Consider the following 24134-nt stretch of genomic DNA (forward strand, 5'->3'; position numbering starts at 1 on the left):
ATGAACCACCACCACCCGCCGCAGCAGCAGAAGCCCGGCGAGCAGCAGCTGAGCGAGCCCGAGGACATGGAGATGGAAGGTACCGCGGCGCCCCTGCCCCTGCCGCGGCCCCCGCGGCCCCATTTCCGCCGGCCGTGCCGGCCCTGCACGCGTCCCCGGCCCGCGCTCGGTCGCGCTGATGCTGCAGCTTCCCTTCCGCACCCCCCGCCGCAGTCCCGGCCCTTTGGGCCACGCGTGGTGCTCGGCCCCCCACGGGCTCTGCCCCTCCGGAACGTGCCTTTGTTCCCCCCGCTCACGCTCCCTGCCCCTCGCGGATCCCCGGCCTCCCATCCCGCCCTGGGGGTCTCCCGCCGACGCTCCGACTCGAGTATTTTGGCCGACCCATCCCACTTTCCTGGGCTTCGTGCTAGCGCGAATCCTCACGCCCTTCCTCCAGCTTTTTGCAGGCGGTGTCACAGGCTTTTTGTAGATCGATCTCTCTCTCTCTCTCTCTCTCTCTCTCTCTCTCTCTCTCTCTCTCTCTCTCTCTCTCTCTCTCTGGAAACGGTCCTCCGACTTTGAAGTCTTCTTCCTCCCATTCTTTTTTCGCAAGACACTCATCACTGAACTTTGCAAGGCCTACATCTTTCCTTCACCCCCGCCCTTTTCCACCAGTAGCCTTTTTGTGTGCACCCTTCTTCTTTGTGGGTCTCCTCCCCCATCTGTCTTGTAAATAAGACCCTAACTTCCCTCCCCTCCACTGGGGAGGCACTTTTTTTTGCTGCTCTGTCGGGCATTCACCTCTCACGGAGTTATTTCATGATGCACGGCTTTCCATCTTGGTCAGCCCTCTAAATCCCCCTACCCGGAGTTTATCATCGGTCCAGCTTCTTCCTTACCCGTGGAAGATCCCCCCGCCGCCGCGGCCCAGTATTCGGCGTTTTGATCTAGTGGACTCCAGGAGGCTTTCCACTATGTTGAAGGTTAGAGGCATAAAAGATCCCCCCACTGTGGAACTTCCCCATTTTTACGTTACGTTCTCTCTTCCTCCTAACCTTGCCATTTTCGGTACACTCGTTGTACTTTTCGTCTGTCTTGAGCCTGCCATGCTCTCATATTTTGAATGCCGATCTTTTGCGCTCACGCACCGTACCTCCCACGTCTGTGGGCTGCCCGCTCGTAGCAGGCCCCGCAGCATCTTCTCTCCTCCCTCCCCCATCCTCATTCCCTGAATCCTCTCCTACCTTGCAAACCCACCCCCGCCTCCTGGCTGACTTGGATCGGGGAACGGGCTACCTTCTCCGCGCCCCTCTTCACCCTCGGAGGTCACATAATGGAGGCTCATCCCAACCCCCCAAAGGGAGCCCAAATAAACTGCTGGTCATGTGCGATTTCACGGGCGGCACGAGGAACAGGCCGGGTCCGGGGCATCGGGGCGCGCCTCGGGCCCACCCTGCCAAGTCACTTGGGGAGACGCGGACTTTGCTGCATGTCCCCGCCGCACCTCCGAAACGCCGCTGCTTCGCGTGCAGAAGTTGCAGAAAGTTTCAGGGAGCGGGGGGGGGGGATCGCGTGTCTCGGGCCGGGCGAGCGCGCACCCGCACCGGTGCAGCGGGTCGGCGCTCCCGGAGAGGGCGGGGCGCTGCCCCGGAGGCTTTGTAAATAAGCGCGCGGGGCGTGTCTCTCCGCGCAAACGGCGGCGGGCATGGGCGCCCCCGAGGCGAGGACGCCGCCGGCCGCTTTGGCAGAGCGCCTGGAAGCGGCGCCCCCCGGGCCCCTCGCTCCGCCAAGGGCTCCGAGACCCGGGTGCCTTGATCTTGGGGGGCGCGTCGCCCCGGCCTCCCCCCCCCCGCAGGCGTGGTCCGGGTGTTTGGTTTGGTTTGGTTTGGTTTTTTGTTTGTTTGTTTGGTGCCCGGTTTTGTTTCGCCTTCCGAGCCTCTGGCCCCCTTCCAACGCATCTTGCCCGAAGCGAGCCACGCGAGATGCTCGCCATTTTTAATTGGGGTACTGCTCTGCTCCTGCTGGGGGGTTATTTACAGAAAATGCCTGCTCGGCCTCTGGGCGGGGAAGCGCTGGCGCTGTGGGCTGGATCCTGGCTGCGTGTAATGCGCTTACCGAGTCACCGGGGCGCTGACCCTGCGCAGTCATCCTGGCGCGCGGGAGGAAGAGCGCGCCGCCGCGGCGGATACTGTAGACCTCGCCGCTTTTTCGCCCCGGCCTTCTTTTGCCCCTAAATCTGCTGCAGGAGGACAGCGGGAAAAGTTTGCATCTTGTTCTGCGGGGAAGTTGTCCGTGCCCTCTCAGAAAGCACTGGGCTTTAAAACCCAGCTTCTGCTCCCTGTCTGTGCTGTCCCGTAACAAGATTAGAGACTTTGCGGATCAGAAAATCAAAAGCATCCCTGCATAGCAGTAATAGGTGATAAAGAGGTTGCTATTCTTAAGAATATTTGGGTAAGTTTAGGTCCTTTCAGTCATGCAAATCCAGTTTGTAAAAAATGCAGGGCTAATAAATAACTTAGATGTCCATCAATCTGATTTGTTGCTTATTGATAAGAATTAGGATGTTTCTTAAATGTAAAACTTGTATGTATAGATGAAACTTGGCTTTTGTGTGTAGATAAAATTAGATGAGGTTGCTGTCAGCTTGCCTCTGACTTAGGGCAATCCTATGAATGAAAGCCCCATTCCAGGTTTGCAGCTGTTTACTCCTTTGTGGAATCCATCCTTCTCATACTTAATCTTCCCCCTTCTGCTGCCTTCAACTTTTCCTAACATGATGGTCTTCTCCAGGGAGTCTTGTCTTTCCATGATATGCCTAAACTACAAGAGCCTCAGTTTTGTCATTTGTGTTTCTGCGGAATTAGAATTAAATATTACTGCAAATGATTTCTTGTTCTGTTGTTTCATGCCATGCTTTAGTGTGAAATGCTGCTTAGCTCTGAGTGGGGGAAACCTGGACTGGGGTGTACCATTCCAGATGTTTGGGAGGACTTGCATCGTAAAACTTTCTATCGCATAGAAAACTGTCATGTCATGATAGTTGTTCACATGTGGAGGAGTGTCCTGTTATGTGTCTTCTCACCTGCCAGCCAAGTGGGGCAGCTGGGACAGCAGATTTACCTCCTTGTTAAGAATAGGTCTGTGTCACTTTGTGGCAAGTTGAAAGACATATACAGTGAAAATATATTCTACCTACTTGTATCAAGTATATAAACTGCAGTGCATGAATCTTAGTTCTCTACATTAACTAAAGAATTGGATGGACTTTAATGGGTTGTTCTCCCCTCTATGTAAGAATTGAGCATATTGAAATGTGATGCTCTAGTTCACTTGACAGCTAAAACTCTCAGCATGCCTTGCAAAATCAGGCCTGATCCTTGGGTACTTTGGTCTTTTCTTGCCCTCCTCTTAGATCTGACATTTGCTGTACAGTAAAATATCAGAAGTTCCGGTCTCTTTATATATATATCTTCTTATATGTATGTTTTGATTGCAAATTAATTAATAGTTACATCTTAATTTCATTTAGATGTTGCTCAATCTTTTTATCACTGGAGCAGCTGGTCATATTTAAATGATGTGCTTCCATACACAAAGAGAAATGTAGTAATAGTAGTGGTGGTGGTGGTGGTGGTGGTGTTGTGTGTCTTAAAAAGGAAAAATAATACTGAAAAATCAGTCATTTTTTTATTTAACTTTTGTACTGCCCATTTGGCTGAAGCCAAATCAAGTTACTTCACCAACTTTTATCCAGTGCTCATCACAAAAGAATTGACTTTTTGGTTCAGTACAGGGCAGTTTAGTCCTGCCTTTTGTCTCCATCAAGAGCCAGTACTGAGGGCCTCAAGGCAAAAATGGCCACTGCCTGTTACCTGTCTCTAGTACCTGGTATTTAGAGGTATACTGCTTTAGTACATGGAGGTTTCTAAATATAGCAGCCATGATTAACAGTCATGGATAAACCGATTTCCCATGAATTTGCGTAACCCCTTTTAAAGCTATCTAAGCTTACTTGATGTTGTGGTAGTAAGAACCCGGCCTGTCTCCCTTTGCAGCCTGGTGGCAGTGTAGGATTTTGAGGAACCTCCTGTCTTTTCCTTCACTCCACTCTTGTCGTTTATAATTATTTAAACTTTTATCAAGTCTCTGTTTGGATGTCCTTCTAAACTAAACAGGGTGGAGCTTTCTGAATTGTCCTTAAAGGGAAGATCAGAAGAATGCAGCTAATCTGATGGGATTACTGGCATTAAGGTGCATGATAGATGTGCCAGTATGTTTTTATAATATGGCTGTAGCAAGTTTTAATTTCATGTTAAAATGAAAATGAGTAATCCCTTCCCTCCACAAGGAAACAAAAATTGTTTTTAATTATTTCCCCAATATTTTCTAAATTAAACATAAGAAACTGCCACACTGAGTTTGACCAAAGGCCTTTCCAGGAGGAGGATCATGAAAGCCGCCTTGCGTCCTCTCCAAGGTGGGGAAGGAATACAGATTGAGTTCAGCCAGACCAACTGGTTGCCCACACTAGCCCACAAAAGTGTGATGGCATCTTCCTGCTTGGGTTCCCCGACACCTGGTAAAGGGAGACAGTGTGACTCTGATACCACGGGTAATACATGGTCAACATGACAAGTGTCTGTTTACAAGCTGATCCTCCATGAATGTGTCTTTTAAGCTGGCCAAGATGGTGACTATCATTACATCAGGTGGTAGCAAATTCCATAACATAACTATACAATATCTGTTTTCTTTTTCCTCAGTCCCTTACAATTCTGTTTGATGGAATGATCTCAGGTTCTGGTATTTGGAACCCTAACCACTTCCTCCTCCTCACCCCACATTTATTATGTCTGCCAGGCTCACTTTTCTTCTAAGCTAAGTACTGCCAGATTGTGTCGCCATTCCTCATAGGGGAATTAGTCCACCCATCCAGATATTAATCCAGCTGTCCCCAGCCTGGGTTTCTCCAGATATTTCAGTGTACTGCTTCCATTGACAGTGCTGTCTGTGGTCGGTGGAACATTTGGAAGGTCCTTGGCAGCCTATAGCACCAGTGTTGTTTGTAAATGTCAGAGCTGAATCTTGTCCAGCACAATTAAACTGCAGAAGAGAAGGCAATGTTTTAAAAGGGTTGTCACTGCATGAGGAAGTTCCTAAAGGGCATATTATTAATTCAGCCTCCTGAATGTGGATACCTTTTAGAATTGGCCTCACAGGAAGAAGTAAGGCAAATGGAAAGAGAAAGAGTAAAAAGTTAAAAAGCAACAGAACCACGGGCTGTGCAGGTGGAACAAAAGCTGTGAAGTGAATGGTGAGAATCTAGTTTGGAATCTGTGTGTAAATGAGGGACATCAAGCATCATGTAATGAGGCAGAAATGAGGTAGTGGAGCATTGGATGCAGGTGAGGCAAGGGAGAAGATGGCAGCAGACATGAGAGCAGTGGCGCATATGCCGGCCAGGCGTGTCAGAGGCAGGATGAGAGGCCCTTCCACCTCGCAAAGGGAGAAACAAGGTGATCCGAAAAGGGGCCTGGCAGGGCATGGGGCCGTGGGAAGAGCGAGTTCGTGAACCTTTTCTGCAGGGTCAGGAGAGCCTGGCATGAAAATGGAAGCTTGAGCTGGAATGTATTACAGGTGATTGGGACAGTGAATCATCCCCACAGAAATGCCAGATGTGTCTTGGATGGAGGGGGACACCCAGGGGGTGGAGGGGGTGTGCAGTATATCTGTAGCACGTAGCTAATAATAAGGTGATCCGAAAAGGGGCCTGGCAGGGCATGGGGCCGTGGGAAGAGCGAGTTCGTGAACCTTTTCTGCAGGGTCAGGAGAGCCTGGCATGAAAATGGAAGCTTGAGCTGGAATGTATTACAGGTGATTGGGACAGTGAATCATCCCCACAGAAATGCCAGATGTGTCTTGGATGGAGGGGGACACCCAGGGGGTGGAGGGGGTGTGCAGTATATCTGTAGCACGTAGCTAATAATAAAAGCCATGGCTTGTGGCAGGGCAGTGGGCTTAAGACACAGGGCAGTAGAGCAGAGGGACCAGAATGAAACACTGGCTAATCCCAGTGGAGAAAAGGAGAACGGGGGCCACTTTCCCTGTGGGAGTCCAGGGGAATGTATGGTCTTCCAGATGTTGCTGCACTGCAGCTGCCACCAGCCCTGCCCATTACCTAGCCCAGGGTGAGGAATGATGGAAGTTGTAGTTCAGCAACATATTTGGAAGCCATGTGTTCTCTATTCACGCCCATGATTTGAAAGAGCTGTTGGAGAGGTAGGGGCAAAAGCAACTGAGAGAGAATGGCAATAATCTGGTGTAAAATGGGAGTCAGGTGCAAGAGGGTTGTCACCTAGGAAGGAGAGGAGTGGGTAGAGGCCTTTGGGGGTGTTCCAGAGAACACTGGAGAATTCTGTGTGGGTGGGTGGATTAGATGCTTCAGCAGGACTCGTGTTGATCATCCCTGTCAATCCTTGCCTTGTACGAGTACATGGCAAAGGATGTGATTGGAATAGCACCTCTCAGTTTATTAAACCTTTATAACAAACATGCCGACACCATTTTTCTTCAGATAATATTCCAGCCAAGGCTGATTAGGATCAATTTTCTTTCTAACACCTTCTCTCCCACATGTCAGTGAGAATGTTTTTCTTCTTGGTGTTGATGGTCTTATGTTTGTAGACTCAATGTTTCCCTCAATCGTTTTATAAGTCAATTTGTTGATTGCCTCTATTGTTCTTAATCTCTTGCTATGGCTCAGTAAAATTCAGTTTAAAAAAATCAAATCAATTGGTTGTTGATTTGGCAATTTGCTTTTTCAGCACAGCAAAATAGAACATGACCACAGAACATTATCATTATTTAAACGGAATATATAGAGCAATGATTCAGTGTTGAACTTGGAACATCAGCTGGTGGTTTCCAGTGAATCTTCAGACTGTTTAATATCTCCGAGAGGCAAAATTTGCTTTTATAAAGGCAACACATTCAGTTAACTGAAGAATCAGTAGTTGGTGTTGCGATGGGAGCAAAGTTTTCAACTGCAAAACAGCCCATGTTATTAAGTGTGAGTGGGGAAGCGGCCTCTCTTGATAAGTTTTGCTACCAAAAAAGAGCAAGTGAACAATGAATACACTCATGCTGTATTTGTTGAACTTGCTGGTTTTGAGAGCAAGGAACCATTTGGTAGAGGGGAGATATTCTGACAGGAAGCAGTTCGCATGACTTACTCAGCTTTGAGTTATTTTTTGGTTATGCTTAAGCCGTATAAACTTTCAAGATTACTCTTTATCATATATGCATAGATTGATTGGACCTTTCTGGCTTTTGATTGATTCCCTGCATTCAAAAGTCATGTCACCATACCAAAACCAAGAAAAAATTTGGAAAATATACTGCTTTAATCCCATCACCTCTCTTTTTGATTGACTTATTGAAATAGTGCAAGCTGGTGTTCAAGCTAGCGTCCTTTCTTAAAGGAAAGATGAAGGGTCTGGAGGATACCATCACCTCCCTCCAGGAGATGAGGAGGGGAAGCAGTTCCTGGACATTTCACAGGAGGTCTTCTTCCAGGCCAACCAGCGGCAGCCCCTTTCCACACAGAGTGAAGAGGAAGGGGCCACTGGGAGATGTGGAGGCCTTTCACCCTCAGGAGGCGAGGGCAGGCACCATGCCATCCATCTCCAGGCACTGATTTGAAGCTGAGAAAGAAGTTTGCTTGAGCAGACTGGGGCCGCTGGTCACCCGGGGGACCAGCCTGCCCTGAAGGCCTGGTCTGAGGTCAAATGTGGGTGGGGGGCTGTTTTTAGAGATGTGGGGACTGAGGTATGGTCCCCAATCTCTACCAGACAGGTGAGAGGAAGGTGGCTCATTGTTGTCGGGGATTCTTTACCCAAGGGGTACCAAGATGGTAATGTGCCAGCTGGATTTAGGGACAAGGGAGGTCTGCTGTTTGCCGGGCACGCACATCCAGCAAGTGATGGACAGACTGGAGCATCATCTTCCCTCGGCAGGGGATTCCTCAGTTGCTTCTGGTGATCCATATAGGGACAAAGACTCCTAGGGAGTCTGTTGGCGACATGCAGGTATGTGAGGGGGTGTCACATGGAGATGGGTTGCGGCCTATTTTCCCCTGTAGAGGAGGGCAGGATGTGTCCCAGTGGAGCAACGTTCAGGGAACCAAGGTTCAATTTGGATGCCAGGAAGTAACTTCCTGATGGTTAGGATCCCAAGAGTATGGAATGGGCTTCCATGGGAAGTGGTTGAAGCCCCATCGGTGAGGGTGTTCAAGGTTAGGCTGGACAACCACACGTTGGGAGCTGACTGGAGCCAGGGATCAGACTAGATAGCCCGGGAGGTCCCTTCTGACTTGCTTTGTTTCTGTGTTTCTCAATAGTTACTGCTGCTGTTTTTGCTTGTTTTTGGTTTGTAAAATTGTCTCATTTCGGTTTTGGATCAAGCATGTTTTCTGACTGCCTCGTAGCAGAAAAACAGTAGATACGTTTTAAAAGTAACCTAAGATATTTTAAAAATAGTATAAGAAACTTTCAGGGTCACTTTTAGTCTGACTTCATCTGGAATACTGTGTTCAGTTCTGGGCACCAAGATTTAAGAAAGATGCTGGAAAATGAGAAAGGGTGCAGAGGAGGGCAACAAAAACAATCCAGGGTTTGGAAACACTGGCCTATGAGGAGAGATCGGGAGAACTGGGCATGTTCAGCCTTGAGAAGAGAAGAATGAGGGAGGACATGATATCCCTCTATAAGTACCTCAAAAGCTGTCACAAAGAGGAAGGTCAATCTCTCTTCTTGCTAATACCAGAGTGTAGGACACAAAATAATCTAGACAAGTTGGGACAGCCCAGATTCAGGCTAGATAGCAGGAAATGTTTCCTCACTGAACAATAGGACAGTGGAACCAGTTGCCTAGAGAGATGGTTGGCTCTCCCACAATGGGGACATTCAGAAAGAAACTGGACAGCCATCTGAGCGGGATGGTGTAACTTGGTGTCCTGCAACAGCAGAGGTTGGACCTTCATGGCCCCTTACAACACTAGTATTCTATGATACTATGACTGCAGCAGAGGAGAAGGTAGGAATTCATAAGCCTGATTTTCAAGTTCATAACACTGAACAGTGACTTAGTATTAAGTGCAAGCATAGCTTTATCATGGCGGAGTGTGGAGTTGTCTTAGGAAGTCAAAGTGACTTGTCTCGAATAGACCGACACTCTTTGCATCTGTGGTTCTTTCCTTTCAGGATGAATCACAAGAGATTGGTGGATCCAATCACTGAGAGGATTGGTGTTGCATTGTGTATAAGCAAGTACAGGAAGTACCCAGACTTTTCTTAGTGATAAGATGTTTTCCTTTGCAGCAATCTTGCCCTGGTATAAGATTCGTTTCCATTAATAGTCTGTTGCTGAATATATCCATCCTGCTTCAGGTTTTGTTCATGCTCAGTGGTAGCTTGATGTGAAATTGGAAGCTTCAGTAACATCTTGCTGCTTCTCTGTTCCCTCTGTGCCTTTTCCCTTTCCTCCTAAAGGCAGCATCCTCTATATGCTTTACTAATTGGAAAGGAATGTGGGATAGTCACTGAGTTCCTTAAGCATAGGGCAAACTGGTTTGCCTATGTAGGTAGAGAATAAGATTGGTGACAGAGGGAAGTCAGCAGGGTTAACCAGTGTCACATGTCTTACTGGGTGTCACATGTACACCTGTCTGTCTGCTGAACTGGTGCTGTGTTGTCTGTGAGTAATATTTTGAGGGATGTGACAACTGTGTCCCACTCCCAGGATGACAATTCCTCTGCAATGGAGAATAAGGGTATCTGAGAAAGGAGGCTTCTTTCAAGGGAGAGGGAATGGATCACACAAGTCTGTTCAGCGGCCGTATAGTTGTGTAGGTGACACTCAATATACACATGATTCGCGATATCCCCTATAACTTAGCTAGCTTCCTGCTTTCTCATGATAAGGGTTTTCTAGGAGATTTTGAACTGGAACAATTCTCCATGAAAATAAGGGTAACTTGCATAGGATAATTTGCACCAGTAAAATTTCTTCTGAACATTTTCTGATACACAAAAAGTTACCTAATTTAGCATGCTTAATTACTTGCATTTAAAAAACAATGAAGGTTTGAAAAGTACATGTTAATTTTTTATTCCAATACACTGCAAATATTTGAGCTGAAATATTTGAAGGGAAAAATTAAAGCATGCATATTGACATTTAGATGTTATATAGACTTTATTGGAATATTTGTAAAAATCAGTAAAATCACATGTAGGTCCCTTGCACTGTTAACTTTAAGGAAAAAGCTGTGGAACACAATTGGTGGACTAATAAATGTCAGCCGGGACCTGTGCAATAGGTTGACAGCCACACGCCCATTTCTGTGGAATTCCGGCTATTGTCCATGGAGGTGGTTGAGCCACCTGCAGTTTGGCTGTAGTAACTTACTCTCTCCATTTGACACACACTCATCCATGCTCTCTCATTACGTTTGCTAAGGATAATTACCTGAGAAAAAGTAATTCAATTTTGAAGACAGCAAGATTTCCAGATTTAGTATTTGCAGTTAGCATCCATTCAGGATTACTTTTGGCCTTGAAATGAATGTGTGCGTTAGAAAATAAAGTAGTGGAAAATTTTCTGTTTCTGAGAATATCTCAGAGGATAAACCAATATCCTCCTGAGCCAAGAATACACCTCTGGAAGGCAGAGGGCTTCTTGTGATTCAGTCATTCGAGGTAGCAGCAGTTGGGCCGGAAAGAGATGTCTAAGACACACGGTGATTTGGTAGCCTGGCACTAGAGCTGCAGTTGTCAAGCATCGTTGAATTGTATGGTAGAGATGGTGGAGTCGAGGCAGCAGCGGTACATACCAGCACTGATGTCAAGGGCAAACAGAATATGAGGTCTTAGACACAAGGGCCGCTAGGCAGAATATGGGAAGCCAAGCTCTCAAAGGTGGCATGATTTGAAGTGTTCACCATTTCAGATGCAGTTTTTATTTGCTGAAACTTTGAACACTGTCTTGGCTGCTTTTAAAAGAGTGTGTAGAAATACAGTCTGTCACTCAAATAAATGTATTAACATATTGATCATGAGGGAAGCCAACAAGAGCAGGGAAGCATCTCACTCCAGATGACTTGGGGCTGACAGTGAATATGTTCTTGATTGCCCCAATATGGAGGGACAGGTGGGGCAGTTGGAGTGCTTGGTTTTAAATGTGAGCAAAAATGCAGTGGACATAGCAGATACTTGGTGTGATGGAGAGAACCTGTGATATATGTTCATCACTGAAAGGCTATTCCACATATCAGCGAACACATAGTGTTAAGCTAGAAACTTCAGAAGAGGCAGACTTTTCTACAGAATTTATGTGGGTGACAATGTCAGATCTCAAAAGTGATGTTGTGTTGGTGATATAGGATTGTCTCCCTTACCAAAATGTCTTGGCAGAACTTGAGATGGAGAATGCAATCAAATAGGCATTTCAATGAGATTCAAGGGCATTACATTTATCGTGCACTTTATTTCTATTATTAGTACATTGCAATATATAATTAAATAATTATACAACTCACCATAAGGCAGAATCAGTGGGAGCTGCTAGGAGCCAGGCCGCACAGCGGGGGATGGGCAGCAGGCGGGTGGGCAAGACTTGTCTGTGTTGGCAGCCATCCCCCACTGCTGGCGTCGCCGCCTGGGCTCCACCTCAGATTGTTGGGCATTGGATTCTCTTGGGGAGCGCGCGGCCTGGATCTCTCGCATACATGGTTTGCAAGTGGGGTTCGCGCTCCTTTTAGGAGTGGTGGTGGTGCTCCTCATCGGAACCTGGTAAGAGCACTGTGCTCCTTGCCAGCCCTGGTGGTTCCCAGCAGCCCTTGCCCGTCCACCCACATGCGGAGCACAGAGCTTCCCATGGTGAATGGCGCCTGCTGACATGTGCTGGGATGCCCTGCACTTTGCTGGCATCCCGGGGCAGGTCTTGGGTTGTGGTATGAGCCTTGCCATGGCGTTTCATCCAACGTAGCGGACGCCTGTTGACCTGGAGTGGTGGGAGTGGGTTGCTTCGTCCTCCACCGCCTTCAGCCCCCGCTCAGCCACACAGGAACCTGGTGTGTGTCCCCTCATGCACCTTCCTGGCCCGGAGGCTCCTGTTCCTATGAGAGCTCTCATAGGAACAGGAGAGGAGGAGCAGGAGATGAGGGTTGCATGCTCCTTGTGAAGGTCAAGTGCCTGGCGGTCTGGAGTGGGGCTGGGGCAGTTGTGCTGGCTGCGGGGAGGGCTTTGCTCACTTGCCTGCTGCTCACTTTGCAGTCCGGTTTCTCTCAGGCCATGGACCGGTAGCGGTCCACAGCCCTGGGGTTGGGGACACCTGCTTTCAATATATCCAAAATAGAAAGCCACTAGGAAGGCTGTTGGATCATTGAGTGGTGAGGAGGATGGAGTACTAAAGGAAAGTAAGATTGTAGAGGAACAGAATGAACTGATACTTTCAAGAAGAGTATCTGCAAAGCAGAGGCAAATAGTGGAAGTTCCAGACTTGACTGACAAACTGATAACACACACCCCCATCAGGAGAGATGGGATTTGACCAAGAATCCTTAAATAACTTGACAAATGTGAAATTGTCAGTTTACTTTAAAAAAGTACATATTTTTAAGGTTTACCTCTATAGGACTGGAAAATTACCAGTTAAGCACCAGTTTTTCAAAAGGGTTAGGGGGCAGAGATCCTGGAAATTAGAGGTTCATTAGCTTAAAACCTGATCCAAGTGTGTAAGCGATTAATGTTATTAATGATAAAATTGCTAGGCATAAGAATAGGTGTCACAGGCACAGGGAGGGGGCTAGTGGCTGGAGAGCAGCACTTGTGAATGGCATCTTGGAGTACTGGTCGACAGCAAGCTGAACATGAGCCAGCAGTGTGATGTGGCAGTTAAGAAGGCAAATACCACTCTTGGATGTATAGCCAGAACTGTGGTTTCTGGAACTGTGGAGGTGTTGATACCGCTTTACATGACTCAGATGTGCTCACAACTGGAGTACTGTACCCGGTTCTGGGTTCCACATTATAGGAGAACCATAGCTAGGTTAGAACCAGTCCAGCCCAGGATCACAAGAATGGTATAATTGAGGGGAGGGGGAGGATTACATATGAGGAGAGATTGAGGAAGTGAGACTTTTCAGCCTGGAGAAGAGGATACTCCAAGGGGATCTTTTAGTGACTTACAGGTATGTAAGAGGATGTCATATGGAGGAGGACCATGACCTGTTCTTCCCTGCAGTGGAGGGCTGGATGCATTCCAGTGGGGCAAGCTCAAGGAACCAGGCTTCAGGGTTGACTAGGATATGGAATGGGCCACCAAGGGAGGTTCAAGGAAAGATTGGACAACCACATGTTGAGGATTACATGAGTCGAGCCAGCTGGAGCTGGGGATCAAACTAGATGGTACAGGAGGCCCCTTCTGACCCGCTTTGTTTCTATGTTACTTGGTATATAAGTGGTCATATTGAGTATTTACATGGTTGGTTTAAAAGCAAGTAGATAAATTAGGCTTAGTGGCTAGTAGCCATATATTACTTCCAGTACTGGAGACAGTGTGTCTCTCAATGGCAATTGTAGGGAACATGGGGAGTGCTGTTATCCCTTTGTCCAGCTGGGGAGCTTAAGAACAGCCTTGCTAAATCAAACCAAGGGCCCATTTAGTCTAGCATTCTGTTCATACAGTGGCCAGCCATCTGTCTGCAGGATCCCACAGCTGGAGTATGAGTGCAGCAGCACCTTCCTGCCCAAGGTCCCCATCAGCAGGCCTACTGCCTTGGAGACTGATCCTGTCCATTTGTTTAGCCACCTTGGGAAACAGTGCTGGGCTAGGTAGGCCTTTGGTCTGATCAAGCATGGCTGCTGTAATGTTCCTGGACAGGGAAAGGAGGAGAGGAAGAGATAGTATGCTGTGCGAGGGAGAAACTGTTGTGATGGACCATTGCTGGAAGGCTAGAATTGCGCTCTCCCTTTTTTTACTGAAAAACATCTAGACCATGGTTCTTTGTTTGGGTTTAACAATACAATGTTTGGAAATGGTTTATTGTAATCTAGTAACTTTGCTCATATGGAGATGTTAGGCATGTTGAATAGATCCAGGTTTTTATTGAGGACATGTTTTCTTGATGTTGGCTTACCTAGGCTGAGTAGAGGTATTAACTTAATAAAATAGTTCTTTCTGTCTGTCTGGACTGCAGTAGTTAAACCAGTTCAGCCAGTACTACTTAAATGACACATCAGGATGTTTGGAAGTGGTAGTGGAGGTGCAGAGACAGGATTAGATTGGTGATGAGCTCTAACTTGCCCCAACTCTCAAATTAATGTGGATAATGGTTTAAAAAAATGGAGCTGTGACAACATGGTCCAGAGCTCCTTCAGGCTATTGGGTGGAATAAAAATGAAATAAATAACATAAACAGCTTCTGTGGTTTGTATGTGAATATAAATGATTCATAGAGTGGAATTAAAAGGATGGAAGCAACTAGAAGGTCATCCCGCCCCTAGGCAGTTCTTTTATAACTGGTTTTAGGTTTATTCAAATTTAAATTTTACTGAGCAAACTTAGTTCTTAATCAAATGTATATGAATTGTGAATTTAGTGCTGGCCAAGGTATGTCTGCATAAACCTCCAAAAGTTTCTGGCTTGCCTTCCTCTTCTATCTTTGTATACCATTTTTGTCACATTGACAGTATTTTCAATTTATGAGAAATGTGTGGTTGCCTATAGATGGCTTAATGTGGACAATCCCCTGTTGCAATTAATCCCACCCTCCCCCACATAACTGAAGCATGCATCCTGAAAATGGGCATGTATTTTCCTGTCCACAGTTGGAATTTCTGGGCATCCCAATCACAAATGAATCCAAGCTGAGGAAAGACATGATGTCCCGCCTCACATGCCACCATCCCAGCGTTCTGCCGATGCCTGCTCTGTGGAAGGCTGCCGGCTTCTGTTTGGATGTTAACTTCAATTAATCCCATGTTCACATCCTGATTCATCCTGTTTCAATATTTCGTTGCTGAGATCCAAGGCATCATGCAACTTGTTTGGAACATACCGCATTTTAAAATATGATCTATTCTAAACATTTTAGTTACAATAAGTATCTCTTTTTAAAACTCAGCAGGTTTTATAGGAAACCAGGATTGATTGCAGGCATATTCAAGCCTACATATGCTGAATCCTGGCTTGAGTCACTAAAACCCAATGTTTTAGTAATGAAAAGGTGTATGACTATGTTACAGGAAAACATCTGAGGTCAAATATTCTAAATGACCAGGTGAGCCATGTATTTAAGTGAGACTGGCACCACCAGCAGCTGGACCTAGAAGAGGTCACCAATCCCACTGAGCCTTTCTGAGTGATTTTGTATTCTCGTTTCAGGCCTCCCACTTCTCTGAGCTCTGTAATGTATTCACTTTTAAATTACAAATACTTGAATTTGGCGATCAAATTGCATGAATTTGCTTTCTGTCATCTGGAAATCCTGTGCTGTCTATTAATGGCCATTCCTTGTTTGTGAAATGTTCTGGACACTTTCTGGGTTGAATCCAGTTTTACCTGGGATCAGTGGTGGCAAGCTGGCTTGCCTGCTCTTCCCTCCTCCCCAGGCAATCCCTCCAACCTCACGAAAATGCTGCACAGACTGTCAGGGGACCCTGCTGAAGGGGGTGAGCTTTGGCAGAGGGAGGATTTCTCCCTGCAGAATGGGCGGAGGGGCAAGACAGTTTTTTGGAGCCAACCCTTAGCCTGTTTCTATGCATTTCATTTGCATTTCCTGATGTAAATCTGAGTGCACTCAGTGAGAAACATGCAGAGAATCACAGCAGCATCCTTCAAGTATATGATTTATTTCAATGGGCTTGTATTTGTACAGAGAACAGAAATTCTGTGGTGAGAAAGTCATGTGGACTGTATTGTCCAAAGTTTTTGGAGTGTGCTGTGAGGTTGGGGTGGGGGGAGATTTTCTTCTGCTACAAACCAGTGAATTCTATTTGTGTTAGTAGCTGGTTGATACGTATGTCTTGTTAGGAAGTATCTTCATTTCAAAGTGAACTGATGAAATCTGACCCTTTTCTAGTGACTTAAATGGCCATATCATTTAGAGGTCGTTCTCCATGCTTAAGGAGACTTCAGACATCTTAAATCCGGGTTACATCCAACACCCCCTCTTTCTATTGATATTGCAGGGGGAGGGGAGGACTCAGAAGCATTTTTTTGTACACAGCAATGCAATGTCAGCTATTGTTCCCAATTACAAAAATCCTGCTGGGCATGTACAAGCTTTTGGATGCCCCTAAAATAGCTCCTTGCAAGTATTGTGTGTTCCAAGCTACTGCAGCCTCTGGCAATCCATCATGTTTAGGGTTCATACTCCCATCAATCCTAGCCAGTATGCCTCATGATTGGTAATGCCAGGAATTGTAGTCCAAGATATCTGGAGGGCACCAGGTTGAGAAAAACCTGGAGTATTATGTCATGTTGATCTTTTATACAACTATCCAATGGCTAAGTATCTGGCTAAAACAAAATCATTTTAGAGTTTGTGGCGTAAGAGCCCAATCCTATGCATTTTTAGACATAAACATCCTACAGGACCCTGTGTGACTGGCAGGGGCATGCTGGCACTGGTAGGATTTTTATGCAACCTCTTTGGTTAAAAAACAAAACAAAATATCTAAATCCTGTCGCCGAAAAGACAAACCAATAAAACACAATCTCTTTAGCATTACTTAACTAAATTGCCACAACCCTGATATGGGGTAAGGTCCCTTTAAGGACTCTCATTAAGGAACATATTTCATTTATTAAATTTCTGTATCTCTCAATAGTAACAAATCTTTGGTCAGTTTACAGAGATTGAAACCTTTAAAAATACATTATGAAATCCATATACATACAAACATAAATATACAACACGGGGTGGGGGGGGGAGAGAGAGAGAGAGACAGAGAGAGAGAGAGAGAGATCGATCCCCAATCTGAACAATCAATGCTTGGTCCACCAAACTCAGGATAAAAAGGTAAAAGGTAAAGGTTTCCCCTTGACGTTAAGTCCAGTCATGCCTGACTCTAGGGGGCGGTGCTCATCTCTGGTGCTCATCTCCGTTTCCTAGCCAAGGGAGCCAGCGTTTGTCCGCAGACGGTCTCCGTGGTCATGTGGCCGGCATGACTAAACACCGAAGTGCACGGAACGCTGTTACCTGCCCACCAAAGTGGTACCTTTTTATGTACTTGCATTTGCATGCTTTCGAACTGCAAGGTTGTCAGGAGCTGGGATGGAGCAACGGGAACTCACCCGGTTGTGCAGATTTGAACCGGCGACCTTTTGATCATCCAGCCCAGCAGCACAGCAGTTTAAACCACCGCCTGCATCCCTCAACTCAGGATAATCTGCACTAAATGGCAGCAGCTTTCCAGAGTTTCTATCAGGGCTCCTACCAAGCCCCCTCAGAAATGCCAGGGCTTGAAGGCAAAGCAGGGGTTCTCCCACTGAGCCACAGCCTGTCCCCTAAGGCCCATTTGCCACCTCTCCTGTTTCTGAAAGAGGTCTCACGCCTGTCACAGCTCCTTGCTGCTTCCCAGAGCAGTAAGTGGGTGCTGTCACAGGGTAAGAATGGGTGTCATTTTGAAAGAGCAATTACATTTTGCCCACAGCAAAAGTGCAGCTTAGTTTTGCTATGCTGCTTTTCGAACAGATGTACAGCCTAACAAGGGATTTTTGTGCAAAACATGGTTGACATTATGGTTTCTGGGGCAGAGGTTAGTTAGAACTATATTCCATGGCTTAGTTAAAAGTCTTTTGGTGCATTAAGAGGCATTCTGAATTTAAAAGGTTTTCTAACACAGATAGACATACGTGCAACAAGAATCAGGACCAGGTTGTCAGTTCATGTTTAGCAATCCATTGTGCTGTACTTCAGGTCTTATTAACCCTGGGGATGTGAGACTAGTTCTTGTAGGGAACTGTGGCCAAAATGTGAGTGTGCTGTAGGAGGTAGCAGTGAGTATTCAGTTTGTGCGTCAAAGGCAAACTCTGGGCAATGTATGTCCCCACCTCGCATATTATCTGGATCTGGAAGAAGCTGCCTAACCATTTGATCTGGAAGCAACGGGGAGCAGTCTCATGTGCATCAGCTGACTGTATTTGTAGAGTGTGGTCCGAGCTTCCCTTCTTTTTGAGGCTCCATTTCTTGACATTCAGGGATTTCAGAACACTAACTTGACCAGAATAACAGAAGGGATATTATTGACTTCTCTTGCAGTCTGCTGGCTGGATACTGTAACTGGAATGTTACCTGACTATGTGTAGCTGCAACATATTTTTGTTTGTTTGTTTTGCTTTGCTCTGATTTTTAATTCTTGACATGGTACTTGTAACATTTCAGAAGTGGCCCTTCTTCAAAGACTTTTCTTCCATTTTGATCAGTTGCAGAAAAAACAGTACTGCATCGTCTGGCACCTGACAGATGAACATATTTATTCTGGCAACACTGTGACATGACCTGATAAGTTAACCACAATATCAAGGGTCCCTAGACTTTCTAGCGCAATATATGCCATCATTTGCCAGGGATGCCCAACTGCATTCTAGAGGGGCAAAGGAACAGTCTCTACCAAAAAGATTAAAGACTGTCCTAGGAAACCAGAGGGGAACAATTACATTGTCTCAGGACAGTTTGTGAAAGACCTCAAGGTAATTTGATTGAAGGGGTTTCAAGGTGAAATTCATCAGGAGGTTGGACTCTTATTACCTGTTGTTTGAAAGGAATGTTTTTCTTGCTTTGTTTTTTATTTATCACACCATATATGCTCACCGTTATAATAATCTCTGCGTTATTACCCCTTGACAACATTGGATGATAACATTTTTTATGATGATAGCTGTTAAGGTAATTATCTCAATCTCACTCTCTGACTTCATATTTACATCTCCCAGTGATGGTAGATCTGCTGAAGCAGACCTGTATCTACAAAAACTTCTGCTAGAATATATTTGCTAATATGCTATCTTTCCAAATGAATAAAATGCATTTCAAAGATAACATCTATTCATTCAAAATGCCATTGGTTGATGAATGTTATATACAGTAGTTTTCAGCATTAAAGATTCTTGTTTATTCTTTGAAATGTAGTGCTTTACTATCAAGTTTAATGTGATATGAAAATAGACTGCTAATACTTAATATGATAGTGCTTCTTTCTAAATAATATGCTTTCTTTTGTTTTCTGTAAAACATGGTTTCTGTATCTCCCCTACTTCTCAGATGACAGTAACAAAGATACATGTACTTAGGTAAGATGGGCTGCAGCTGTTGTGTTGGACATATTTGCAGTTTTTCTGGTGCAAAACACAGATTGAGAGCAGTCTTAGCACACTTACTAGGAAATAGGTTGCCTCCAACTGACTTCCAAGTACATGAGGGATTGCCCTGCAAGTTGTTTATGGTTGTTGAAGCTGCAGGTCTGCGTCTGTTTGTCTGGGAGTAAACTGGTAAACAGAGTGAGTTTTTAAATTTGTGCATTGGTTTATTTTATATATCCTGCCTTGGAAGGATTTCTACCTTAATATGTATTTTTAAAGTGGCTCATAGAGTTCATAAATGTGAGTGTGATATGAATTTATATGTTAAGCTACATAGGGTGGATTTTATGTTAAAGGAGTAAAATATGTTGAGGCATTGCAAGAAAATAAATATTGCATATATTTCCTTTACCCCCTCAAATGCTCTTTTCTGGGGGAGAAAGTCTGTCATGTTTTCTCATGGCTCAGAATATGTATAGTTTTATGCTTGCATGCTGCTCCTGCATCTCTGTGATTCTTCCTCCATGATGGAACTCTGGTGGTGCATGTGTGATGCTCTTGCTTACCTGGGAAGTATAGGGGAGATTTTAGGACTACATTAGAGGTCGGCTCAAGGCAGCTTGTCCTCTCATTGACTTAAAGATTTGGGCATCATTTGGTCAATTGGGATTTGGTATTTCTTTGCAGCTTCACCTAAGGCTAGCATTACCAGCAGAGAAAGATATGACAAAAGTTATGAAGTGAGTTCCCCAGACACAAGTCTGAGTGAAAGGTGACTCCTGGGTCCAAACAGGTTGAAGGCTGTTGCTTGAAAGGAATTTACCAGGATGATGTAAATCTGCTCTTGCAATATAAATATAGTGAATTCTAACATTGTCTTAATATGTCAGTGTATAGAAGATGGACTTGTTTTACTAGCTTTGCACAGTTCCCCCTTCTTAGTGAGAACAGGTATGCAGCTACAGTACCTTAGTCTGGGTGTTTGCCAAAGAGTTTTCTTCAGGCAAACATATCCTGGCTGATGAGTAAATTCTAGCTTTGTTTTATCGATCACTTTGCTTTTATTGTAACTTTTTGTGTTTATTGTACACTAACACCTCTTGATGAGAGGCTGTTTATACATTCTGAAATAAATAAATAAAGAGGGGCTTTTAAACTAGCCTTTTTTTGCCACTGTTCATTTTACTCAGAGTCTGAGGGCTCAGTCCTGCAGGCTTTCCCACCCAATGCAGAATGGGAAGAGCAGCAGAGAAGAGCATCACTTCCTATGCCTTCCCCTCTTTGTTTTTTACTAAATGGTGTTGTTGGATATCTTTTTCTATTTTACCATTCTTATAATAGTTATATAATACAAAACTCTGGCTGGCTGGCTGGCTTATTTATGCATGCATGCATGCATGCATACAATAACATAATATACCGGGATTTCTTGCATTCTGGCCTTCCCAGTCACCTGCCCTCTACCTGCCCTTGCCCTTTTTGTTCCCTTTCTGAGGTCACTTCCCCAACCTCAGGGGGTTGATTGGATCTTTTTGCACTGGCTGTGAGGTGAGCAGAAGAAGAGAGCAGGGCACTCTGAGCTATCCAGTACCATCCCACATAATGTCAAGGGCAGGGGTCGGCAACCTTTAACACTCAAAGAGCCATTTGGACCTGTTTCCCACAGAAAAGAAAACACCGGGAACCGCAAAACCCTTTTGACATCTAGAATGAAGATAACACTGCATATATAATTTTTACCTTAATGCTATGTATAAAAAAACTATAGTGTGTTGCATTTGTGAAATCAGTGAACTGCTACAGAGAAAACAAATTTTTATATCTGCTTGCAACAAAAATATTTTGAACTCTGAAAAAAAGACACTGGGTTGAAGGTTACTTTCAAATAAAATACTCAGTGTCTATTTGAGTCCTCCTCGTATTTATGAAATAAAAAGCCGAACTTAAATTATCCACCTGCAGCAAACCAAAAATGCCGTCTGCTTCTATGTTCCCTCATCCTTGTATCACGTGTACTGGAGGGTGCAGTCAGCTGTCATCCTGAATTAAAAAAAGACTAACTGATACTTTCGTACAGTAAGTAGAGTTTCTGCAATACAACAAATATAAATAGTCTGATGAAATATGGAACAAACATTCCTCTCCCAATGTAATAATGTTGCTGGAATTTCTATAATAATCTTCTTAAAACAAGGAAGTAGATCTTTTTCTTCCTTATGATTTAGCTGCAGCTCTTGTTCAGTCACTAAAAACTGTTATTTTTAACCTTACATTATAAACTAGTAGGACTCCATTCATATATTTTGAATAGGAGAACAGCTTCCTGCAGAGTCAAAGTCAGTGCTAAAGGGCTGCATGCATTAAACAGCAAACCCCATAAGTCCGTCAGCAGTAAAAGCAAATGAATCTACCCACGTACCATTAAACGTTCAGTTTTCTTCAGAAACTTTTCTTCGGATTTATCCCTAGTTGGGGGGGGGGGGACTCAGTAAATCGGGACTGTGGCAGATATAGGTGTGTTTAGTGACTGATTAGCAGATAAACAGTCAAGTGCTGTGAATTGTGACAGGTCCCAAGCACAGCTTTTAACATTCAGATAAAGGAGATTACATTGGGACAAAGAGAATCCTTTCAGCAGCTTTTCATTTTGTACCATGAGAGCCTGCAGGAAGCTTGTTTAGCAGAGGAATGTAGCGATTTACTTAACTAACTGATTTACTTACTTTCCTGAGTGGAGCTTGGAGCAGATCAGCGGCTGTGCTGGGGCATGTTTTCAGCAATGGAGCTGCAGCAGAGGGGTTCAAGAGCCACATGCGGCTCTGGAGCCACGGGTTGCCAACCCCTGGTCTAGGGGATCTAGGATTATTCTTGAAAAAGCTAATGTAGGTCATCATGACATCTCCGCATGGATGTGGGATCTCCACCTGTTCTGCAGCATGCCTACTTTGCGACCACCCACAAATCTCTGGGCATCAAAGTAAATGTAGGACATTGTGTGGCTGCTTGAAAGCCATGCCCATGCTGATGCCTTAAAATTCACGGTGTTGTGTTTGGCTTCAATTTTGTCACTGTGTCTGGTGTTAAAGGAGCATAGAACAGGTGAGTGCTAGTGCATTAATCTTCACTGTAGAGCCATAAAACACTGTAGAGCAGTGTTTTATGAAACAGGGCTTTTCCAGAAGGGTGATAATGCCTGGAGGCCACAGAGAAACTCTGGGTCAGTTCACATATCGGCATGAGCCACAGTGGGAATCAGTCGCTGGGTTGGTTGGTTGCTTGGCAGTCTACATTATGACCAACAGACTGTTGGGTGCTTAGTAGTTTGCTGTGGCTTCTTTCCCAGTCTTTCTTCAGTCCTTCTGTCTGCTCATGGCCTTTGCACAAGAGCTCCTCATGTTTACACTTGTGAAGGACAGAAAAATAAATCCCTCCAACATGCAAACACATTTTTGCAGTAGTAATGCATGCTTCTGCAATAAATACAGCCACACTCCTGCAGTCATAACACTTATTTCTACCAATAGCTCTGCCCTGTTCATCAGCCAGTTTCTGAGTTTAGAGACAAGGGAAGTGCTGAAAGAGCAGGAGACTGACAAATGTCAATTCAGGATGTAATAGGAAGGGGATTCAAACAAGGCGTGGGAGCTTGACCTGATTTGCCACTGCATCCAGTGAGCGCATGTCCCTCCTGCTCTTCCCCCACCCCCATCCTTCACAAGTCCGCAGTAGTTCTTTGGCTTTCTTGTTGACAGTGGTTTCCAAAAGGGAAGTTCTGAAATGGAAAGTAACTTGACAAGTCAAATGTACTACTGCCGATGGTGCATTGTGGATAGGTGAACTTGTGCACTTGTGGTGGGTGGGTGGGAAGGGGTCTTCACTTATGAACAAACATCTCTCTGTACTTCTGGAGTGCAAACAAAGGGTATTTTTCTGTTGGTGGAGGCTGAGGAAGGCTAGAGGCAGCATTGGGAAGATCACAAGGCTCAGCTGGGCTTCTTGTCACTCTTCCATAACTCTCCACAATGTGACAAGCTATCCAGAGAACGAGCCATTCTGAAGACTGCTGTGAGCCATGATTTCTCTGCATGGGTCGTGTGTGATTGAATCATGTTCACTGGGTTCATTCAGCATGATGAGTCATATTGACAAAAACCAGGTTCACAGCTTTGTTTGTTGGCTTACTGTGTTGTGCGAACCCAGTCAATGTCAGAACCAGGGTTCATCTGAAGGAGCATGTGTACATGTAAGTTTACATGTGCCCACTGGTACTCATTGCAGTAAGGAAGTGAGGGATAATTAGACAGAATTTTTAGAAACAATGTGTTACCTATGTTGTTGTTGTTGGTTGCGAAGTTGTGTCCGACCCATCGCGACCCCATGGACAACATTCCTCCAGGCCTTCCTGTCCTCCACAATCCCCAGGAGTCCACTCAAGCTTACACCAACTGCTTCAGTGACTCCAGCCACCTCATCCTCTGCCGTCCCCTTCTCCTTTTGCCCTCAACTGTTCCCAGCATCAGGCTCTTCTCCAGGGAGTCCTTCCTTCTCATTAGGTGGCCAAAGTATTTGAGTTCCATCTTCAGTGTCTGGCCTTCTAAAGAGCAGTCAGGGTTGATCTCCTCTAGGACTGACCAGTTTAATCGCCTTGCTATCCAAGGGACTCGCAGGAGTTTTCTCCAGCACCACAATTCAAAGGCCTCAATCCTGTGGCGCTCAGCCTTCCCTATGGTCCAGCTTTCACAGCCATACATTGCAACTGGGAAAACCATAGCCTTGACTATACGCACTTT

The 24134-nt window shown here is 45.3% G+C and overlaps 1 protein-coding gene across 1 annotated transcript in view; it reads left to right on the plus strand.

The window, feature by feature from the left end:
• Positions 1–24134, plus strand: part of USP7 (ubiquitin specific peptidase 7) — a 99635-nt gene continuing 75501 nt past the window's right edge. The window contains exon 1 of the mRNA XM_044452486.1: positions 1–79. Coding sequence (XP_044308421.1) covers positions 1–79 — 79 coding nt within the window. The remainder of the gene's footprint in view (positions 80–24134) is intronic.

The sequence above is a fragment of the Varanus komodoensis genome, unplaced genomic scaffold (genome assembly GCF_004798865.1).
Source record: "Varanus komodoensis strain SLA01 unplaced genomic scaffold, ASM479886v1 scaffold73, whole genome shotgun sequence".
NCBI lineage: Eukaryota > Metazoa > Chordata > Lepidosauria > Squamata > Varanidae > Varanus > Varanus komodoensis.